Source organism: Equus przewalskii, chromosome 21 (assembly GCF_037783145.1).
Source record: "Equus przewalskii isolate Varuska chromosome 21, EquPr2, whole genome shotgun sequence".
Lineage (NCBI taxonomy): Eukaryota > Metazoa > Chordata > Mammalia > Perissodactyla > Equidae > Equus > Equus przewalskii.
The window spans coordinates 20,594,990-20,613,864 of record NC_091851.1 but is presented as its reverse complement, the minus strand read 5'-3'; the positions used below and the strand labels follow the sequence as shown (position 1 = coordinate 20,613,864).

Sequence of the window (18,875 nt, the reverse complement as noted above, 5' to 3'; positions counted from 1 at the left end):
CACCAACCCTATGTAGAGACATCTCATCTATGCCATTTAGTGAAGGATGTCACTTTAGTAAAGGACACTATGGCACCTGTTCTCTAGAGTGTTCTCCATCCGGAGCACACTCACCCTTGTCTAGAACATTTCTCCCTCCCACCCTGTCATCCAGCCCAGGAGACAGCCCCTGGGAGTTCCCTGTGACTCAGACTCCCTCTGCAGCCCCTCCCAGCTCTCCCCACTGTGTTGCTGGAGGCTTGAGCTTTCCCACTGTCCCTTAAGACAATGTAGGAAGGGAAACTCATTTACTGAGTGCCTGCTATATACTAGGAGCTTTGCATCTATGAGTGCACCTAATTCCTCACAGCCACCTTACAAAGTTGGCACCATTAGTCTTTATTTTAAAGAGGAGGGAACTAAGGCTTAGAGAGGTCAGATGACTCACTCAAGGGCACACAGATCTCAATTGTAGGGAGATGACACTCTAAAGTTTGTGCTATTTCTGCTATTCTATATTTAGCTTTCTAATCTGAATGTGTGTGTGTGTGTGTGTGTGTGCATGCACGTGTGTGTATGCGTATATGTTTTTTTCATTCCCCAGCACTCTTTTCTGCAAATGGTCTTTTCACTCTCTGGGGACTGAGGCACACACACACACACACACACACCCCAAGTCATCAGCTTCTTTCTTTTATTTATTATACTGGAGGAGTAGGAAATAATACAGGCCTATTGAGGACTAAGCAAATTCCAAGTAATTTGCGTAAGTGGAATTTTTAAAAGCACACAAAACAACCCTAAAACAACTTATACATTTCAAAACATCATGAGAGATCTGGGGTTTGTGCAGGAAGAGGTGTGCTTGGTAGCATCTCGTACAAATTAACCAAAGCCAAGGGTATTTTCTCTCTTATCCAGCCCAGGCTTCTGGATCCACAAACCAAACCGTAGTTCCTAGGGACGAGTCAGCAAGAGAGACAGAGACAGAGATACGGGGGGCAGGGGGAGGGGGCTTTGATTGAAACCAAGGCATCGGGAGGTCTCTGCCTCTGATTCTGGGTTATTTGAATCAAGGGAACTCATTCAGCCTCAAGCACTTAATCATTTCATTCCTCTTTCTGGTTTTATTTTGAGATATTAAGAGGAAAGAATCATGCTGGGGGTTGAAGAGCATCTTTTTCTCTTTCTAGCTGTTGCTTCTGGATTCCCTTACCCAATGCCCACTGCATATGTTTGACCAGATGGCTTGGACTCTTGGCGGCCAATTCAGCTGCTCAAGAACATGGTTGTGCTTAACCTCATCAACTTGACTTAGCTTCAGTTCATCCTGGGGTAGGAGAGTGATACCCATCAGTTTAATTAGCTTAATGAGGGCTGAGGGAACTGGTCCACATTTTGAGTTTGTTGCACAGAGAAAATTGGTTTGCCTTGCTCCCTCCTTGATCGTTCCAGCATTCACAGGGAGAACTGCTCTCATTAACCATTTAGGAGAGGCATTTTCACGCCCTTCTCTCCGGTGAGGAGTTGGGCGCTGTCCAGGGTACCAACATGAACTGGAGTCCAGGAACTCCGCTCTTCAAGACATGTGTTTCTACGCTATGAGAAGTCAGACCACAGTAACTGACCATTCAACCCACTAGAAGACTAGTAGGAATTCCTGCTCCAATAAAAGGCAACGTTTGAGCTTTTTACCTAAAGCATGGTCTCCAAAGTGGGGTGCACAAAGAGATCCTTTGAGGTTTAGGAATAAAATGTTAGGATTCCTATTCATTTATCTGTCTTGGGTTTAACTTTCTACCATTTGTATGTATAATGATATATGTATATGCTATCTAGATGAATATACCTGCACAGCAGGGGATATGCTCATTTTCCTTCTGAGAGGGGCACGTGATCAGTAAAGTTTGGCGATCACAGATCCAGAGGGATGAAGAACAAGTCAGTCCAAATTTCTGGAATTGGGGAGTCATATGCATGGGGTGGAGGATTGATATCAAAAGCTGCTGCTGGTGGTAGTTTTAGAGGTCTGGGGTCTGAGCCAAGCACTAAGTCTACTGGACTCCATCCTTCCCCCTCACTGACCTCACACAAACACTGCACCCCAAGCAGGCTGGGTTTGGATGTTGCGTAGACAATGCTGAACTGTGCATGGAGCCGGGGGACACAGGGGAAGATGAATGAGTGCACTCCAGTCTGGAAGGGTTGAGGGGAAGCTCCTGACTCAACTCCACGATGGGGAGGGATTTATGCATCAAAAATCTCTCCGGAGTAGGCATTGGGGTCTTCCTGAGACCGAGTAACCACCTTGAACTGGCGCCGGAGAAAACCACCATAGCGCTTCTGGTTGTCCCACTTGAGCTTGGGACGGATGCGCCTCAAGAAGCCCCCATAGCGTTTATACAGGTCCTCATGGCCCACCCTATCGGCATCCACATCCCCCTCGCCAGCCACCTCTGAGCTCCTCTTGGGATATTTACGCAAAAATCCCCCATAGCGTTTGACCTGCTCCTTGGGCTCCTCCTCATCAGAATCCAGTGCTCCAGCCTCCATGGCACCATCGTTTGGCTGGGCATCTCCCATCAGCTCAGACTCCACACCCTCCCCCAGCTTGCCAGAGAGACCCCTGAGTTTCTCCACCAGGCTCCTGCTCAGAGCATTCTCCTCCGCTGGGGTGCTGAGGAGGAGTCTGTTTTCCTCCAGCTTCTTCAAGAAGGGCCCCATGCGCTTGGCCAGCTCACGATAGGGCTCTTCCAAAGTTGGCCAGCTCTCCAAATCTTCCTTGCCACTGAGCCCGAGGGTGAAGGGGCTGGGAAAAGACAGAAGGCCCTGGCATCTCTCCCACTCCTCAGCTGGCAGCAGGGTGGCCTGGCATTCCAAGGAGCAAATCTGCAAGAGATCCAAAAATACCACAGTGGTAATGTCACCCCATCAAACTGTCAAAGCACATGCACTCCCCTGCGCCAGAGAGCCCCCTGTCCAATGTCTGAGAAAAGCAAAAGTAGCTGCCATTACTAAGCCCCGGGCTGCCCACTTTAATGCTCCCAATGGTGCATACAAGTAGGTGACTTTGTGCTCGAGTGGAAGGTGAGGAAACAGGCGTGGAGAAGTAAAACAACTTTTCCAAGGAAACATGGCTACAAGTGGCAAGGCCAAAATTGGAATTAAGATCTTCCCGTAGTGCTCTGCTGTGCTCACCCTTCCTCTTCCACTTCTGACTCCAGAGGGAGTAGTTGGTTCTCCCAACCTTTCCTGAGTGTGAAGGATGCTGCAAACACTTTACAGAGAGGGACGGAAGCAATGCAGAATGGTGGAAAGAACTCATGCAAGGGGACGTTGGAGGGTTCATCAAAACTGGGGGGACAATACTATCTCCTTCATAAGAGCGTTGGGTGATTTCAAACATGACGATGATGACGATGATCATGATGATGACCATGATGACAATTTTGTACAATACTGGACTTGGACCCAGGCAGTCCAATGCCACGAGTCCTCGTGCTTAATCACTGTGCTCTTCTGAGACCACGTTTGGGCAGCTCCTGGCACCCTGTGTGCATCTCTATGAAGAGTGGCTAGAATTGTATACTTAATATTTTGCATCGTCATCTCACGGAATCTCATTTTGTGGATGAAGAAACTGAGAGGGGGTTCCAGGGTCATGGAACTAGAAAGTGGCTTAACCAAAGCCTGTGTTCTGTCCACGAAACCCTTGGTACCTCTACTCCAGCCTATCTGTTGTCACAGGAGAGGCACATGGGGGAGTGTGACACAAAGCAAAGCCAACAAGGCTGGACCAAGAGATGCCAAGACCTAGGAGAGGGGTCAAGGCTTGGATCCTGTCAACCAGATCAGGGGTGGTGGAAAGAGCTCCATCCATGGGAGCGATTAGATTTGCAGGTGCCATCAGCCTGGTGGTGAGAAGCCCTGAGGAGCTATTCCAGGGCTGCCGACTCCCAAAGTCAGCACCACCTGATGGATAATGCTCTTTGTTGCCAGGCATCAGGCTCCCTGGAAACCAGAGTGTCTGTCCCAGATTGGAGTGAGCCCGTGGTGGTGAGGTCTGGGGTGGGGATGGGAGTAGCAAAACAGCAGCCCCTGGTGCCCAGGCTGACCACAGGGCAGGACATGACCTGCCCAGGTGGGACAAGTCTACAGGACAGGCACACAGCTCCTTTCCCTCTCTGGGCTCCTCACACAGATGGTGCTGTTCATACACAGGTCCCAGGACCTGGGCATCTAGAAGCTTGCCTGAAACCTACCAGGGGGTTGATGGGTTTGGGTCCATGTTGGGTCTTCACAGCACACAAAGAGCAGCCGGACAGGCAGTCCGCTGTGGCGGAGGGGAGCACGAGGAGGCAAGCAGCCAGCACCAGCCCCTGCCACGCCATTCTGTCTCAGCTCTTCCTGCCGGGAAGGGAGAAAGAGAAGACAATGAAATCTGTGAGCACCTACTCTGTGGGGGTATCCTGAGCCTGCAGCGTCATCTCAGCAGCTTCTGCCAGCAGCACCACAAGGCAAACATGCTCGTTCCCATTCTGCAGTCGAGAAAACAGAGGTCCCGAGAGGTGCCATGGGTGCCCAAGGCTAAGGGTCAAGGAAGAGAATTAACACATGCTGAGCACCTACTCTGTGCTAGGAGCTTCCCCACAGCATTCACGTTCAGTCTGCAGAACAGCTCTTAGGGTGGGTTGTGCTATTTTCATTGGGCAGGTGGGGAAGTTGAGGCTCAGAGAGGCGAAGTGACTGCCCGCACAGCTAGGCAGTGGACAAGCCAGAACTTGACCTGTGGCTGACAGGCTTCAAAACCCACCTTAACCACCCACCAAGCTGAAGACATTTGGCCATCTGCTTTTCTGAGTTCTCTGAGGCTTCTGTCACCTGCCTTTGTCCCCTACTCCCCAGGCTGTCCCCAAGCCCATCCTTTCTGCTGTGAGAGGACTCTGGAATTTGTCTTTTCCACCCCAGCACTCCTCCTGACCCTGGCTATAGCTCCACCTTCACCTTCAGTTCCTTCTCTCCTGCCCTCCCTGAAATGTCCTTCTCGGTATACCAGTTCTGTGATCAGACCCACTGGACTGAGTCAGGCCTGGCCCTTCTCCTAAATGACAGGGACACCCTCAATCCCATCCCTATACCCTAATGCTTCAGCTCTGGGTTCCAACCAAATCCAGCTACTTGCAATTCCCCTAAAGAATGTATCAGGCCTGGTTCTACCTCTGGGCCTTTGCACATGCTGTTCCCTCTGCTTGGAAAACCCTCCTTCTCCTCTTCTGTTACCTGTCATTTAGGTCCTAGCTAAGACATCGCCTCCTCCAGGCATCTTTCCCTGATCTCCTAGGCTGGATGGGCTGCTCCTCCTTTCTATTCTCCCAGAAACTTGTGCCTCCTCCATCAAAATATCCCACTAATTGGTAATTCTCTACGTGAGTCTTCAGACTTTGGCTCCATGAAGGCAGGAGCTGTGCCTTGTTTCCATTTCTGAAATACTCTCTGTTCCTCAAGCATGCCAAGCCTGCTCCTGCCTCAGAGCCTTTGCCCTTTCTCCTCCTCCCGCTGCACTGCTCTGACCTCAGATTTTCACATGGCTCGCTCCTTCTTGTAATCAAATGAATTAAATGTCACATCCCCAGGGAGGCGTCTGCTGACCGCTGTGTTCACAGCAGCCTCCTGCGTCTCTCTGGCTTTGCGCTGCTATGTGGCACAGAGCGCTCACCGCCTCGTGCAGTCCTGTTTACCTGATGTTTGCTGGTGTTGTTTGTTATCATCGCCCCCACCAGAAAGCTAGCTCCTTAAGGGCACAGGCCCTACCTGTGTCTCCTCCTGTGTCCTCACACCCAGAATCCTGACTGGCATACAGCAGGCACTCAGTAAGCACTAATGCTCACAAATAGCCTGTTAAAAGCTGTCCCTTTCACAGTCAACTTCTTATAAACCAATTATCAAGACTCAAAGCTGTTCAAACCGGGGGGAGTGCATTCTCCCAACTGGACATGGGGAGACCCCCTGAGACACCCCGGCCTGGGCAGGGGCCCCATGCTCTTCCCAGGCTGGTCCTTAGAGCGGACGCCTCTAACGCAGCCCTCGGGGATGGCTGTCCTTCCCCCTCCAGTGCCCCTTCCTGCTAACTGCCCTGTTTGCTCAGGTGTTCAGGGGGCTGAGAAGACTCTGCTCCAAGACCCCAGAGCCCCACACCATACCTCAGAGCTTGGTCTCCCTCCTCAAAGCACGCAGCAGGTTCCCCACCAAAGCATGCCTAACAGTGATCCCAGCCGGCGTTTATGGAGCCCCCGCTGCATTTCAGGCCTTGAGCTAAGCTCCTAAGTCCATCATCTCATTTACTCCTCCCCAGCGAGGCAGGCACTTCCAGTCCAGTGGATTACCCACGCCCTACAGCAAGCGGTGATATTGGGGCTCTGTTATTGGTGCTATTGGGCAAGGCTGTTCTGTTTGACTCCCCACGTGTGCCCTCAATGACTACCATTTCTAGAATAACTTCGATTCATTAATAGCTGAACCCTCCCTGAGGCCCAGAGACCCCCATGCACAGGGTCTTGGACTTGCATATTGTTCTCAGTCCAATCGCCAACTCTCAGAGGTGGGCATCATTAGCCCCACTTTATAGATGAGAAAACTGGTGCTCAGAGAGGCTTGGCAAACCTCCTGAGGTCACACAACGATTAAAGGTGAGCACTCAGGCCCACCTGCCTCTCTTGAGGCTGGGCAGGGTCAGCCGCCTTAAGCAGGGAGGTTCAGAGCAGGAAACACAGGGAAGTGGACCTGTGTCCATCCCACGTCTCTGCCCTGCCCTCGGGTTTCTCTCATGCTCTATCGGCTGCTGAGCGGATTTGGGTTCCAGGCGAGTGAGCTGTGCCACTTCTGTGCAGATAAGAGGCAGGCAGCTCATGTTTTCTCTGATATCAGCGATGGCTGGGCTGGCCTGTTACAAGATTAGCAGTGAATTAACCTCTGGGGCGGGGGAGCCTACCACCCTCTAACTCCTGGCCGGAGGCCTCGCGCACAGCTTGGCTGCTAAGGTAGGAAGCCCGACCTGAGATCTGTGTCCCAGACGAAGACAGTTTTAGCATCCTTCCCCTTCCTCCATTAACTTTGTCTTTAATAAGAACAGCTGACCTGATGGTTGTTAAGGACTTGAGATGTTCTGAGCGATTCTCATGGATGAACTCGTTTATCCTCACAGCAACTCTGTGGGGTGGGTGCTGTTGTCATGCCCACTTTACAGACAAGGAAACTGAACTAAGACACCTGCCAGGACGCCAGAGCTGGTAAGTGGCAAAGCTGGGATTGGTACCCCGGCAGGCCGGCTCTGGAGCCCTTCTCTTACCGCTGTGTACTGACCCCGCCCCTTCAATCCACCGCTCCCCGGCCTCCAGCTCTGCCCTTCAGGGGTCCGTATCTGCCTCCTCCAATCTCACCTCTGAGATGCTCTCCAACAGCAGCCAGAGGAGTCTCCCAGGCTCCCCGTGCCTTTGAGAGGAAGCCGCCCCTCAGCCACGTGCTCACGGGTTCTCCATGATGGGATGGGGCCAGCTGACATTTACTAGGGGTCACCCTGGTCTGAGCATCTTAATGTGAGGGATCCTCCTAACAACCCTGTAAGCTTGATGGTCTCCTCATTCTGCAAATGAGAAGATGGAGGCAGAGAGAGATTACGTTGCCTGTTCAAGGTATCCCCACGCATGGGCAGCACCCAGCCTGGGCGTGAGCACCTGACCTGGGCCTGACCAAACCACCTGCAAGTCCAAAATGAAGGCCCACTGCCCCAGCTTCCAAGCTTTAGTACAAGGGGTTTCCTCTGCCTGAAACACATTTCTCACCCCCCCCCCCCCCATCCACTCCCATCTCCCTTTGACCTGGCTAACTCTTATTTGTTCAAAACTCAGCCTTGGTTGCCTCCCCCAGGAAGTCTGTCTGGATTAGGCCCCTCTGCTGAGCTTTCAGAATCCCCTTGCCAGCTCTATCACATAATCGCCTCTTACTTCCTGAGTCCCCTGCCAGGTGGTAGTTTGCAAGTGCAAAGTCCCTGAGGTGAGTGTGTTGTGTATTTGAGGGTGACAGGGAGCCCAGGGTGGATGAAGATAATGAAGGGAGGAGACTGGGGTAGAAAAAGCAGAACGGTGGACAGTGGCTGGATAGCGTGGGCCTCCCAGGCTGAGGTTAAAGAGTTTGCATTTCATTCTAAGGTGATGGGGAGACTGAGGAAGGTTGAGTGATGTGTGAATGAATGAATGAAAGAATGGTGTCCCTGCTCTGAATACAGGGCTGGAATGAGAGCAGGAGCTCCACACAAGTTTGTCCAGTGAACAACAGGCAACCCCTTGACCTCTTGGAAGCCCAGTCTACACTTTTCTGCATGACACCTTTATGCCCCCAGAGAAACCTCAAGGTCTGCAGGTTGTCTAACACCAACACCTGCTACAGGAATTTCAGCAAATGTCAATGAAGCCAGGAGAGGGGTGAGAGGAGGGGAGAGGAAGTAAGAGAAGAGGGGAGGCAGCAGGAATTGGGGGGATATGAGCGGGGGGAAACTGAGGCAGAGAAAGAGAGCAGAGTGACCTGGGAGGGGGAAGGGGGAGAAGGAGGAAGTGAGAAACAGTCCGAAGGGAGATGGAGGGAGAGAAGGAAGGGGGAAAGGAGGGAGAAAGACTAAAGCGGAGAGATGGAGAGACAGAAGGAGGGATAGAGACAACGAGGGGGAGACACAGAAGGAAGAAAGCCTGAGGGCAGAGGGAGAGGCAGAAGGAAAGGACCAGCCGTCACTTGCTGAATATTAGAGACTGTATGCTGAGGCTTTAACCTTTTTTCTGGCTTGCTACAGGTGGTGCTCACGAGCTATGGCTCCTTGACACGATAAGGGCTCAGCCCTGAATCACCATCTTCAGGCACAGTGACTTCAGCCTCTCACCCCCACACCCCTGCCCCCCTCTGCGCCCTGGCCTTAGGGGGTCCACCAGGAAGGAGGGCCAGGACGCGGACTCTGAGGGGATGGGGCCCACAGCAGGGGGCAGCCCAGTGAGGCCCTTCTGAGGACAGGGACAGAGCGGTGCAGGCAAGCGGGACCCAGGCCTCTGGCTCCCTCCTCCGCCGCCCTGCACACGGCGAATGTCCGTCCAGAGGTTGCAAACTGTTCGCCTGCAGGACTAGCTGAGCAGGTGGGCACAAGCGTTTGGACTTGCACAAAGATTTTTTAAAAATTTTGTTGCCAATATTTTAAAACTGAGAGATTTTTACATTTAAAAAAGTCTCAATTTCCCACTTGTCTCCAAAAGATCAAAGGCCTTGAAAACATCAGGCTTGCATTCGAATTGGCAATAGTCACAGAGAGATGCCTGTGGCCTTGTCACCACTGTCCCCACCAGCAGCTTCTCTCATGTCCGTCCATGCCGAGCGCCTGACAGACATTTGAGTTTGCGACATCTGAATGGCCTCCTCCATCACTGGGGAGCGCAGCAGGGGGTGGGAGGGGTACAGCATGTGACAGAGGAGAGGTGAGACCTCCAATCCCCTCCTGACCCAGAAGCAGGATCACCAAGTGGTTAGTGATGTGGATTCAAATGCCAGCCACCACTTATCACTGGTTTGGGAAAATTATTTAACTTTGCCGTGTCTCGTTTTCTTAGTTCTAAAATGGGGCTGATAATAAGGCTTCAGAGGGTTGGTGTAGGAATTAAATAAGACCACGTATAGAGCACGTGGCACGGTGCCTGGCACACAGTAGGTGCTTTAAATAGTAGAGTAGGAAGGCTCCATTCCAATCTTACATGGGCTCTGGGAGATGGGAAAAGAAAAGGGCAAAAAGGAACGACAACATAGGGCCTGGAACACAGGGGGAACCCAAAAAGAGTTGTCAAATGAATTAACTGCCTTATGTGGAGGGCCTACTGTGTGTCAGGCGGGGCTGAGTGCTCCTCATTCACGGTCCCATCAATCCAACGAGAGCCACCACCCCTCAAGAGCCTACTGGATGCCAGGCTGTGCTCACACCTGTCATTCTAATCCTCTCAACAACCCAGTGGTGAGGGTGTGTATACCCGCTGCACAGAGGACAAGCTGAGGCTGGTTCAGGAGAAGCTGCTTACCAAGTTCACGGGGCTCGCAAATGGGAGGGTCAGGTTTCCGACCAGATCTCTCTGGGTTAAAAGGTGACTCTAATAGAGACACATCAGCCCTGAGATTTCCTTAAGCAATCCTGTTTCCTTCCTTTTGTAAGATAAATAAATTACTGAGCCATGTCAGATGGGTCCCAGGGGGAGCATCTCCGCCTTTGCTACTGGGATTTGCTTGGAAGCCGCACATCAGAGATAGCTCTGCCTGCTCCTCATCTCTGATTTGGGACGAGCTGAGGAGAAAAGGAACTCGGCCGTTCACGGGTGTGGGAAGTGGAAATAGAGCCCACTTGGTGAGTTCGAGGGGCAGCCCCAGGCACAGCCGCCCCAGTGGAGGGCTTGTGAGGTCTGTGATGGGGAGGGGCCTCTTTCACACACCTGGTGGGCCAGGGGGCCTCCTGCGGGCCCTCCCAGAGAAAACCCTCCCCACTTGCAAGCTTATGAAGCACTTCCTCAGCCCCCACCTCCTGGCGCTTTGAGACAGCCCAGTGAGGGCGGCTCCGCCGGCGGCTGGGGGCGTGATTCCCCTCAGACTCCATCATCACGGGATCCAGTTCCTTACGCTAAAGCTCTTTCTCCATAGGCACACATCCTGCCATTTCTGTTTCTCTGGAGAACCCTGACGGATACGACACGTGTCCCGTCTGTTTACACTAAGTCTATGCAACAGAAACGCAATTGAGTGTTGACACAGGGACTGTATGGGCCAGAATGCCAAAAAGATTGACTATCTGACCCTTCACAGAGAAAGTTCGCTGACCTCTGCCTTCATCATTTTTATAACCATTTTCTAATTCTAATTATTCTAATCATTTTGAAGCTCATTTTCTTGGGACAATCAGAGGGGAATCACCCCCAGCTCCAAGCCTCCTTCTTCCCATCTGTAAATGGGCTCAGCATCCTTTAAAGGCCAGCGCATAGTGGGTCCTTTTTCATCCAGGGCCCAGAGTTCCTTGAAAGGGAAGGGACTGCTTGCCCTCTTACCTCCTCTTGATGATATTTCTATATTATAGTCGGAGGGCTCGCAGAAGCAGCAAGCACTTTTATTTAAAAAGCCAGCATGGAATAATAATGGCTTGATTTAACATCGCAATTATCTCTCAGAGCATTTTATCGCATGTGATTATTCCTATTTGACAGAAGAGGAAATGGGAAAAGGTAGGAATGAAGTCACTTGTTTAAGGTCACATCATGAGTCAGGAGGGAAATGGAGACAGAGCTGGGGCCTCCCACACGCGGGCGGTGACCATGACTCGCACTGAGGAGATGGCGTCCTCAATGACCTTCCAACGACACACTCACACAGCCAACAGCACTGCCCCACTGCTCTGGGCCAGGCCTGGGGCCTCCCGTAGGCCCTGTGGGGCAGGCACAATTATCACAGGCTCAGCTTCCAGGTCAGAAGAGTGCGGACTGAGTGACAGAGCAGCCCCAAGGTCCCAAGCACGCGCACAGCGGAGCTGGGATCCTCTGAGCCCACAGCATCCCCTGTGTAAGGCACAGCCACGGGGCCAAGCTCACTGCTCTGCATTTAATCTCAGTTATTGCGTTTTCACCCTCTGGAGAACCCAGTAGCCTGGGCACTATTAGCTCTATTTTCTAGATAGGGAAACAGAGGCTCAGAGAAACAAAATGACTGAGTCAAGGCCAAGAGGCAAGGACACAGCAGAAGCAGGCCTAAAAGTCAGTCTGAGCCTCCGCCCCACAAACCATGCCTGGGGTTCAGCCATGCGTTAAACGCCCAGTGGACACCCCCTCCCCAACTCTCGCATTCATGAAGATGAGCCTATTTCAGGAGTTCTATTGCACTTGAAAATACATCAAGTTCATCTCTGTGGGTCTCCGGTGGGCTGGCAAATGGAGACTCTGAAAACTGGAGAAACTATGTCCTTGTCAGGCCTTTAGCATCATTAACAAAGAATGGATCATCAATTGGGGGGGGGGGGCGGGGGGCTCGGGTTCTGAATGGAAAGTGAACCCACCATTTAGTCCAGCAAGAATTGAAACACAGAACACAGGATGAGGGCCCACGGGGAGGGCGGCCACTTCTCTCAGGCCGTTCGTTGTGCGGACACCAGAGGAGAGACAGCCCTTCCATGACCGTCACAGTAGGTCATTAAGTGTGGGGTTAAAAGAATGTTTTTCAAGAGCAGGATTCACATGGAATCCCCACTCTTTGTCATTTGTTGTAATTAAGGGATGGGGAGAAAGGCGGAGGAGGGTGGAACAGAGAGAGATGGAAATGAAGAGATACAGAAAAAGACAGACAGACGGCGGGGCGGGGGGGGGGGGTGCAAAAAGAGCAGCAGAGATGTGACTTGCATACACAGAGCAAGAGATAAAGACACCTAGAAAAGCACCGAGTGAGATGACGGCCCCTGTGGGAAAAGAAAATAAAGATGAGAACTAGAGATGGAGTGACGGCGAATGAGAATGAAGGGGAGAGAGTATAAGAAAGAGGAAGAGGAGGCGAGGAGAGGGAAAAAGAGGGGGGAAGGGACCAAAATGAGAGAGAGAAGGCAGGAGAGAGAGTGGGCTTGGATGCAGGAGGCTGACCTCCTGTGAGTCACAAACACCAATTCTCTGCTCCTGCCAGGGGACCAGAGACCCCACCACATAGTAACTGTTCAGTAAACCCTTGTCAGGTTAAATTGAACTGTCCAGTAATAGATCAAGGGACCAAATGATGACAGACAAATTGCCTCCTGGTGAATATGCCTGCAGCGACCGCTCTGGCACATGGGACAGCTGGATGGCCTCAGGGAGAAGCCTCCTGAGCCAGGGGATGGCGACCATGGATCTGGGCCATTGACCGTCCCGCCAGGAGCATCAATCTGAACCCAGGCTGGGAGAGATTAACAAGGTCCAACTTCAGAGGACCCAGGGCCACCTCTCCATCTCCAGGGCCTGATCCTGGGCTTGCCTGGTTGTCTCCAGCAACGTCTACTGCCCGCCACAATGGCCAGCTCTGTCCCAGTGAAATCGTTTTGGCCGTTTGTCAGACTCAGTGAGATTAACCAACATTTACGGGCTGAGATGAGGGAAACAGGGAGAGGAATCAGCTAGCTGACCGCATTTTCTCAGACATGCGTTGAAATCAAACCACCAACTATTGATCCTGCTTAGAATGATGGAAGACATCTAATAAATATAGCAGGTGTGCAAGAATGAACCAAGGAGGGGAGTTAGGGAGGATCGATCGAGAAGAGACTTCATGGTCCCGGGGCGGCAGATGAAGAAATAAAGTCTTCTGTTGGTGTGGAGAGAATGGGACGGGGAGGGGAGAGGAGTGGCAGCCCCACAAACAGAAACAGTAGATGTTCGATCCTATTTCCTGGACATTGCGCACAGCATGATGGAGCAGGACATCAAGGACTTTATAATAGATTGGGGGGAGAGGGAGGGGCCCAACTCTGCCACCTCGAACTTGAACAGTCATACTAGCATTTACTGAGTACCTACTAAAAGCCAAGCACATTACAGTATCCCATAGGAGTCTCAAATAACATCAGGAGGCGAATATTATTATTATCCTTATTGTACAGGTGAGGATATTAATGCTCAGAGAAGGACAGCTGCTGTCCCAAAATCACACAGCAAATGAGTGGTGGGATCGGTGATTTGAACCCAGCACCATCTCGGGTGTTGTGAGACACACATTCAGATGATATACAGAAAACTCCTGGCTCCCAGGAGTTACCTCAGCACCCTAATCTCTTTCCATATGCTTTAAGGGGATTGCATTTCTCAAACAGCCCTGGTGCCGGTCCCTTTGACTGCTCTGCTAAAAGGTGCTGGATTCCACGTGCTGGGTTCCTCAGGAGCCGCTGCTGGAACATCCCACTCCAAGCTGCCAGCGGAGACACAGGATTCTCCTGACACCCATCACACCTCTAGCTCCTCTGGGGCAAAGCAGTGGGCTTGAGATCCCGTCAGCAAATGCAAACCTCCCCCGGGCAGCATAACTCACCGGCTTGGGCTGCTGCAACAGCTCCCCTACGCAGATCTCAAAGCCCGGAGATAAACGACCTGCAAAAATAGAACAAAAGGCTAGGTGGGGTGGGCTCGGGGGAGAAGGTGAGGGGAAAAGAGAAGCCAGAGGCAGCCGCAGGAGGGGACGGTGGGCGCAGAAAATGAAGAGAAGAGGGCTGACATTCTGAAACATGTTGCAATAGATCCTGACGGAATGCCTGTCAAATTAGAGAAGCCTTGTGTATTTTCCCAACCCTTGGAAGAGAGATGGTAATGAAGACTTTCTGTCTGTGGGAGGGGAGTTGAAATCAGATCCGATAAGCTGAAGACCTCGTTTCCCCTGGGAAGCTTGGAGGCTTAATTAAGGAATGTTTATAAAGCTTGGAGAGCTATTCCAGATAAAAGATACCCAGGGAAAAGGACGAGGTCGCAGAATTTACTATTCAACCTCGGAGTCATCGGCAGGTTTTTTTCTGAAGCTCACCGGCTTTTTTGCTAGAGTCAAACTTCGAGAGTCTATAATACTTTCTGTGACCGTGGATGTCTTTATATAACGGCTGCCCCCTCTGAGCCTCTCCCCTGCGGAACTTAGACTCCTCTGGAATTTACACGAAAGCAACAAGTCCTTTCAAAGTAACACTGACAAGAAAAATCCTGCTCAGCCTGGGTCTCCTGGCCTGTTGTCACTCTCTTTCGCCATTCCCTCCCAAAAAAACCACCCCAAACTTCATTTCTGTGTAAAATTGCGTCAAAGGAAGCCACTCCAACCAGCACCCTGTCAGCAATTAAACACGACCCAAAAAGAATGAAAAGGCTGAACTTGGTCGTCTGTTGATGTGCATGGCGCGTGGGGAAAGCCCGAGCCCTGAATCTCGTTAATGTCCCCAAGCCTGTGCTCTAAGTCCAGTGAGAATCAGGACCTTTTAAATCACACTGATCAACTCAACCTCTCACTTCTTCCACCCAGTCGTCCCATTCCCGCACGGGAACCACTACGTGGCAGGTGGCAAGGGGAAGAAGACCCCGGAGCTGACACCGAGGGGTGGTCCTCTGGGGAGACAGCCACCCACCTGTGTAAGCCAGGGCTGCGGGGAGAGGGAAATTCCAAAGAGCAGTCCATCTCCCACTGACCTGGCTTTTGTAAACCAGCCTCCTGGCTGTAACTACTTCTCCCGGATAATCAGACTCAGACCTGAAACCTCCCCAGCCCGAGCTCTATCGCCTCCAGGTCCGGAGGACCAGGAAGAACAAACAGAGCCCAGAGAGAGGATGCCGGTGCCCCTCTGGTTTTTACCTGCGTTCTTCTTTCTCCCTGGGCAGCTTCTGGCCGAGCAGGTCGGATGGTGGTGGCAGGAGGCCGGTCCAAGACTCAGGGGCCTCACTGACTCCGGCTCAGAAGGAGGTGCCCGAGAGGCAGCTGTGAGCACCACCAAAGCCCCTTCGAATGGCAGTTCTGGTGCCTCACCCCCCTTTTATGGACGAGAGCCTCCCCCTGTCGCTCAGCCCCTGCTGAGCACAGGCTGCTCGGAGCCAATGGGGAAGGAGCACCGAGCAGTCTGAGGCGCAGACCCCCGGGCCCTTCAACTTGAACTCCCTGGGCCCGACACAATAGGCTTCGTGACAGGGGATGTGGAGGAGGAAGGCAGCCCTGCCGGGAGGGGGGTGGATCCTGGGTGCAGAGCTGTTTGTCACTTGAAATCCGGCCACTTCAGTTTTCGATGCGTTCCCTGGAGAGTGTCACAGAAAAAAAGAGAGAGAGGTAGGGAAGGACAGAGACGGAAAGAGTGAGAGACAGACAGACAGACAGATACAGAGACAGATGGAGACAGGCAGAGAGAGAGACAGAGACAGAGATAGAAGGAATGTGTTAGACCAATAGAGAGACAGATGGAGACAGGCAGAGAGATAGAGAGTCAGACAGATACGGAGACAGAGAGGCAAACAGATAGAGACAGATGGAAATAGAGAGAGAGAAGAGACAGAGAGACAGCCAAACAGAAAGATTCAGAGAGGATCAGAAACAAAGACAATGCCAGAAAGCTAGGGAGGGATCCAGACAATGGAGGGGAGAGGGAATCAGAACAGCAGAGAGACACAAAGAGGGTGCCAAGAGTGTCAGAGACGAGGAGACCCAAAGAGACACAGAGAAACAGAGAGAGTCAGAGGAAGAAAGATAAGGAAACCCAAAAAGAAGGCAGTTAGACTCTAACCCACGCAGACAGAGACAAACAGACATGACCCTGGGTCGTGTGCCTGGCAGTCTGTGTGTGGCTGCTGTGCGCACGTGCTGGGATGTTTTTGTGCGTACACTTGCCTGCACCAACAGTCGGCTCTGGTACATGCCTGAGCCGGTGCCAGGCACAAGCAGTGCTGGCAGAAGCACAGCCTTCCCCGGCAGCCAGGAGCTGCCGTTTACTTTTCTCTGGCGGCAATACAAAAGGAATATCATGAAATCCCCCTCAAAGCATAGGCTGCGATGTGCCTTTGCACACGCTCTGGGTGGGGGCATACCCGCCTCATGTGTCCCTTGGGCTATGCCAGCAGCAGCTTGAAGGCTGCACTGTTCATGGCTACAAATACCTTCCAGAACGTGGGGGTCTCTGAGTTTGGGAGAGAACATGCTTCTCTCCTCAGTCACCAGCAGGCGAGCAGCGGACGGTGGGAGGCCCGGCTGTGTCAGAAGTCTGGCAGGGGCTGCCCACATCCTGGGCACCTATGCTGCACCGGGCCATCAGCCAGGGTTGTCGGGTTTAATCTTCGTGGCCTGGCCCGGTAGTGAACATCATCCCCATCTTGCAGATGAGGAACAAGAGGCTGGAGACCTGAGAAACCTGCCCAAGACATGCAGCACGTCCACCATCGAGCTAGGATCCAAACCCAGGTTCTCTGACTTGAACTCCTGCTCCTCCCTCACCCGTCCTTGGGCACGAAGCCTCGAATCTGCCCACATGAGGGGAGGGGGCTGGGAGCCTCCTTCTCCAGGACCGTCTCTCCACCTGTACGGGGTAGGAGAGGGCTGTGCCTAACTGTCTAAGATGTGGCTTTGAGTCCCAGCTCTGCCACTCGCCAGTGGAGACACCCTTGACTTGCTCCCAGCTTCAGCCTCGGTTCGCTCATCTGTAAAATGGGGATAACAGCATCCAGCTCACTGGTCTCTTGTGAGGGTGAAACAAGAGGATGTGGGCAGCAGCACTCCATGCAGCCAGCACTTAGTAAGTGCTCTACGTCATCTGTCCTTGTGATTAATCTCGTCATTCCCGCTCAGACGCACCAGGGTTCTCTGGGCATCACCATCTCCTGCACCTGGTTCTTTACAAGGAGGAAGATGGCAGGGGCCATTTGCCGAGAGCCTGCTGTTTCAGACACTTGCTCCTGTTTCACTGTATCCTCGCAACAAGCAAACGGGTGGCGTGGCTATCACAGCGCACCCTCAAACCCATAAGGCAACTGAAGCTAGGGGAGCCCCAGCCGCTCCAGGAGGAGGGAGCTGCTGAACCCAGTCCGTCGGGCCCCAAAGCTCAGCTGCCACGTCTTCCCTTCCAGCCTTGAGATGAGGTCCCCCTGCTCCCTTCCACAGAGGACTCCGGGATCCGAGCCTTGCTTGCTTGCTCTCTCCTCCTTGTCCCTGTTCCCAGGTAGCACGCTGGGTCTGACAGGAAGATGCAGACGACTTCAGGTGCCTGGGTGGGAGCCCCCGGGCCCAGTTCTGATGGCCATGGGCCTGGGTCACCCCTCAGGCTGGCTTCCTGCCTGGTGACCCAGAGGACTTGGGTGGGGTCTGTCCATTGCCACCCTGGGAATCTGGGAGCCCGGGGCTGGACTTTGTCTCCACTCCCAAGGCCAAATCCTCACCCCGGTTGCTCTCTATCCTCCTTATTCTTCACCTCCTCCTCCTCCTCACCTCTACCTCTGTAAGCTCTTGGTAATAACCTTGGAATAGACAAAGGCTCCAGGAGATGGGGTATCTATTTGTGGAAGTCAGCAGGCACTAAAAGAAGAGAGGAGTTGGGGCCTCTCTGGGCTGTTGTTCATCATGGAAAGAAGGAAGGACAGCGAGGGTGGGGATGCTGCGGAGAATGTGGCTTTAAGCCATTAATGTTTAACATCCTTCACCCCCGGTCTACGGTCAGCCTCAAGAGCAAATGGTTCATTCTTTTACTTTTTCTTTCCTTCTACAACAGCCTTTACACACACATGCAGGAAGGCCAGGAATAGCATTCTCCCTTAGTCCTGGAGAAGCTTGTCCCGGAGCTCACCCCTCTCCTGTGCTCGGGGTTGTTCATCACATCGTGGCCCCATGGGCAGCAGCACGTGGGCTGGGAAGACGTGGACGCGGTGCAGACTCACCGGGGCTCGAAACTCGATGCTCCTGCTTACTCACTGTGTGGCAACCAGCGGACACTTCACCTCCCTGAGCTCCTGAGTCACCTGAAGACAGGACGACAACACCAGCTCCATGCAGGTGTCAGGACTCACCCTGGAGCTTTATGCTGCTCCCTTTCTGCATGACGAGTCTCTAATCCAGATCGTGGAGCGGGCAAAAAGCAAAGACTAAAGAGAAGGAAATGTTGAAAACAAACAGCCCTCAAATCATGCTGTTAGGGAGGAATAAGGAAGAACTTGGCAGAAGACAGAAAAGTAAAAAAAGAAAACCAGCGTTTCTTAAGGCCTTCCGACATGCCAGGCCCTGTTGTCAACTGTTTCTTCCGGTTATTAACACACTTGATTTTCCCAACAGCCCTGCAGTTAGATGCAAGTCGTCCCCCACTTTGCAGACAAAGAAGAGGCTGGGAGAAT

The 18,875-nt window shown here is 52.5% G+C and overlaps 1 protein-coding gene across 1 annotated transcript; it reads right to left on the bottom strand.

Moving 5' to 3' along the window:
• Positions 1-656: 656 nt before the first annotated feature.
• On the bottom strand, positions 657-16,939 carry PDYN (prodynorphin). The gene is made up of 4 exons (XM_008533511.2): positions 15,373-16,939; positions 14,077-14,135; positions 4,242-4,386; positions 657-2,868 (listed from the first exon to the last, which is right to left on the bottom strand). Exons 3-4 carry the CDS (start codon positions 4,368-4,370, stop codon positions 2,227-2,229), a joined length of 771 nt encoding a protein of 256 aa, XP_008531733.1. The 5' UTR covers positions 4,371-4,386; positions 14,077-14,135; positions 15,373-16,939; the 3' UTR covers positions 657-2,226.
• Between the last annotated feature and the right edge of the window lie 1,936 nt (positions 16,940-18,875).

Coding starts and splice junctions, on each gene's coding strand:
- PDYN (XM_008533511.2), bottom strand. CDS start 4,370: ATGGCGTGGCAGGGGCTGGTGCTGGCTGCTTGCCTCCTCGTGCTCCCC. Junction 2,869..4,241: donor CCAAACCCATCAACCCCCTG/GTAGGTTTCAGG, acceptor GATCTCTTGCAG/ATTTGCTCCTTGGAATGCCA.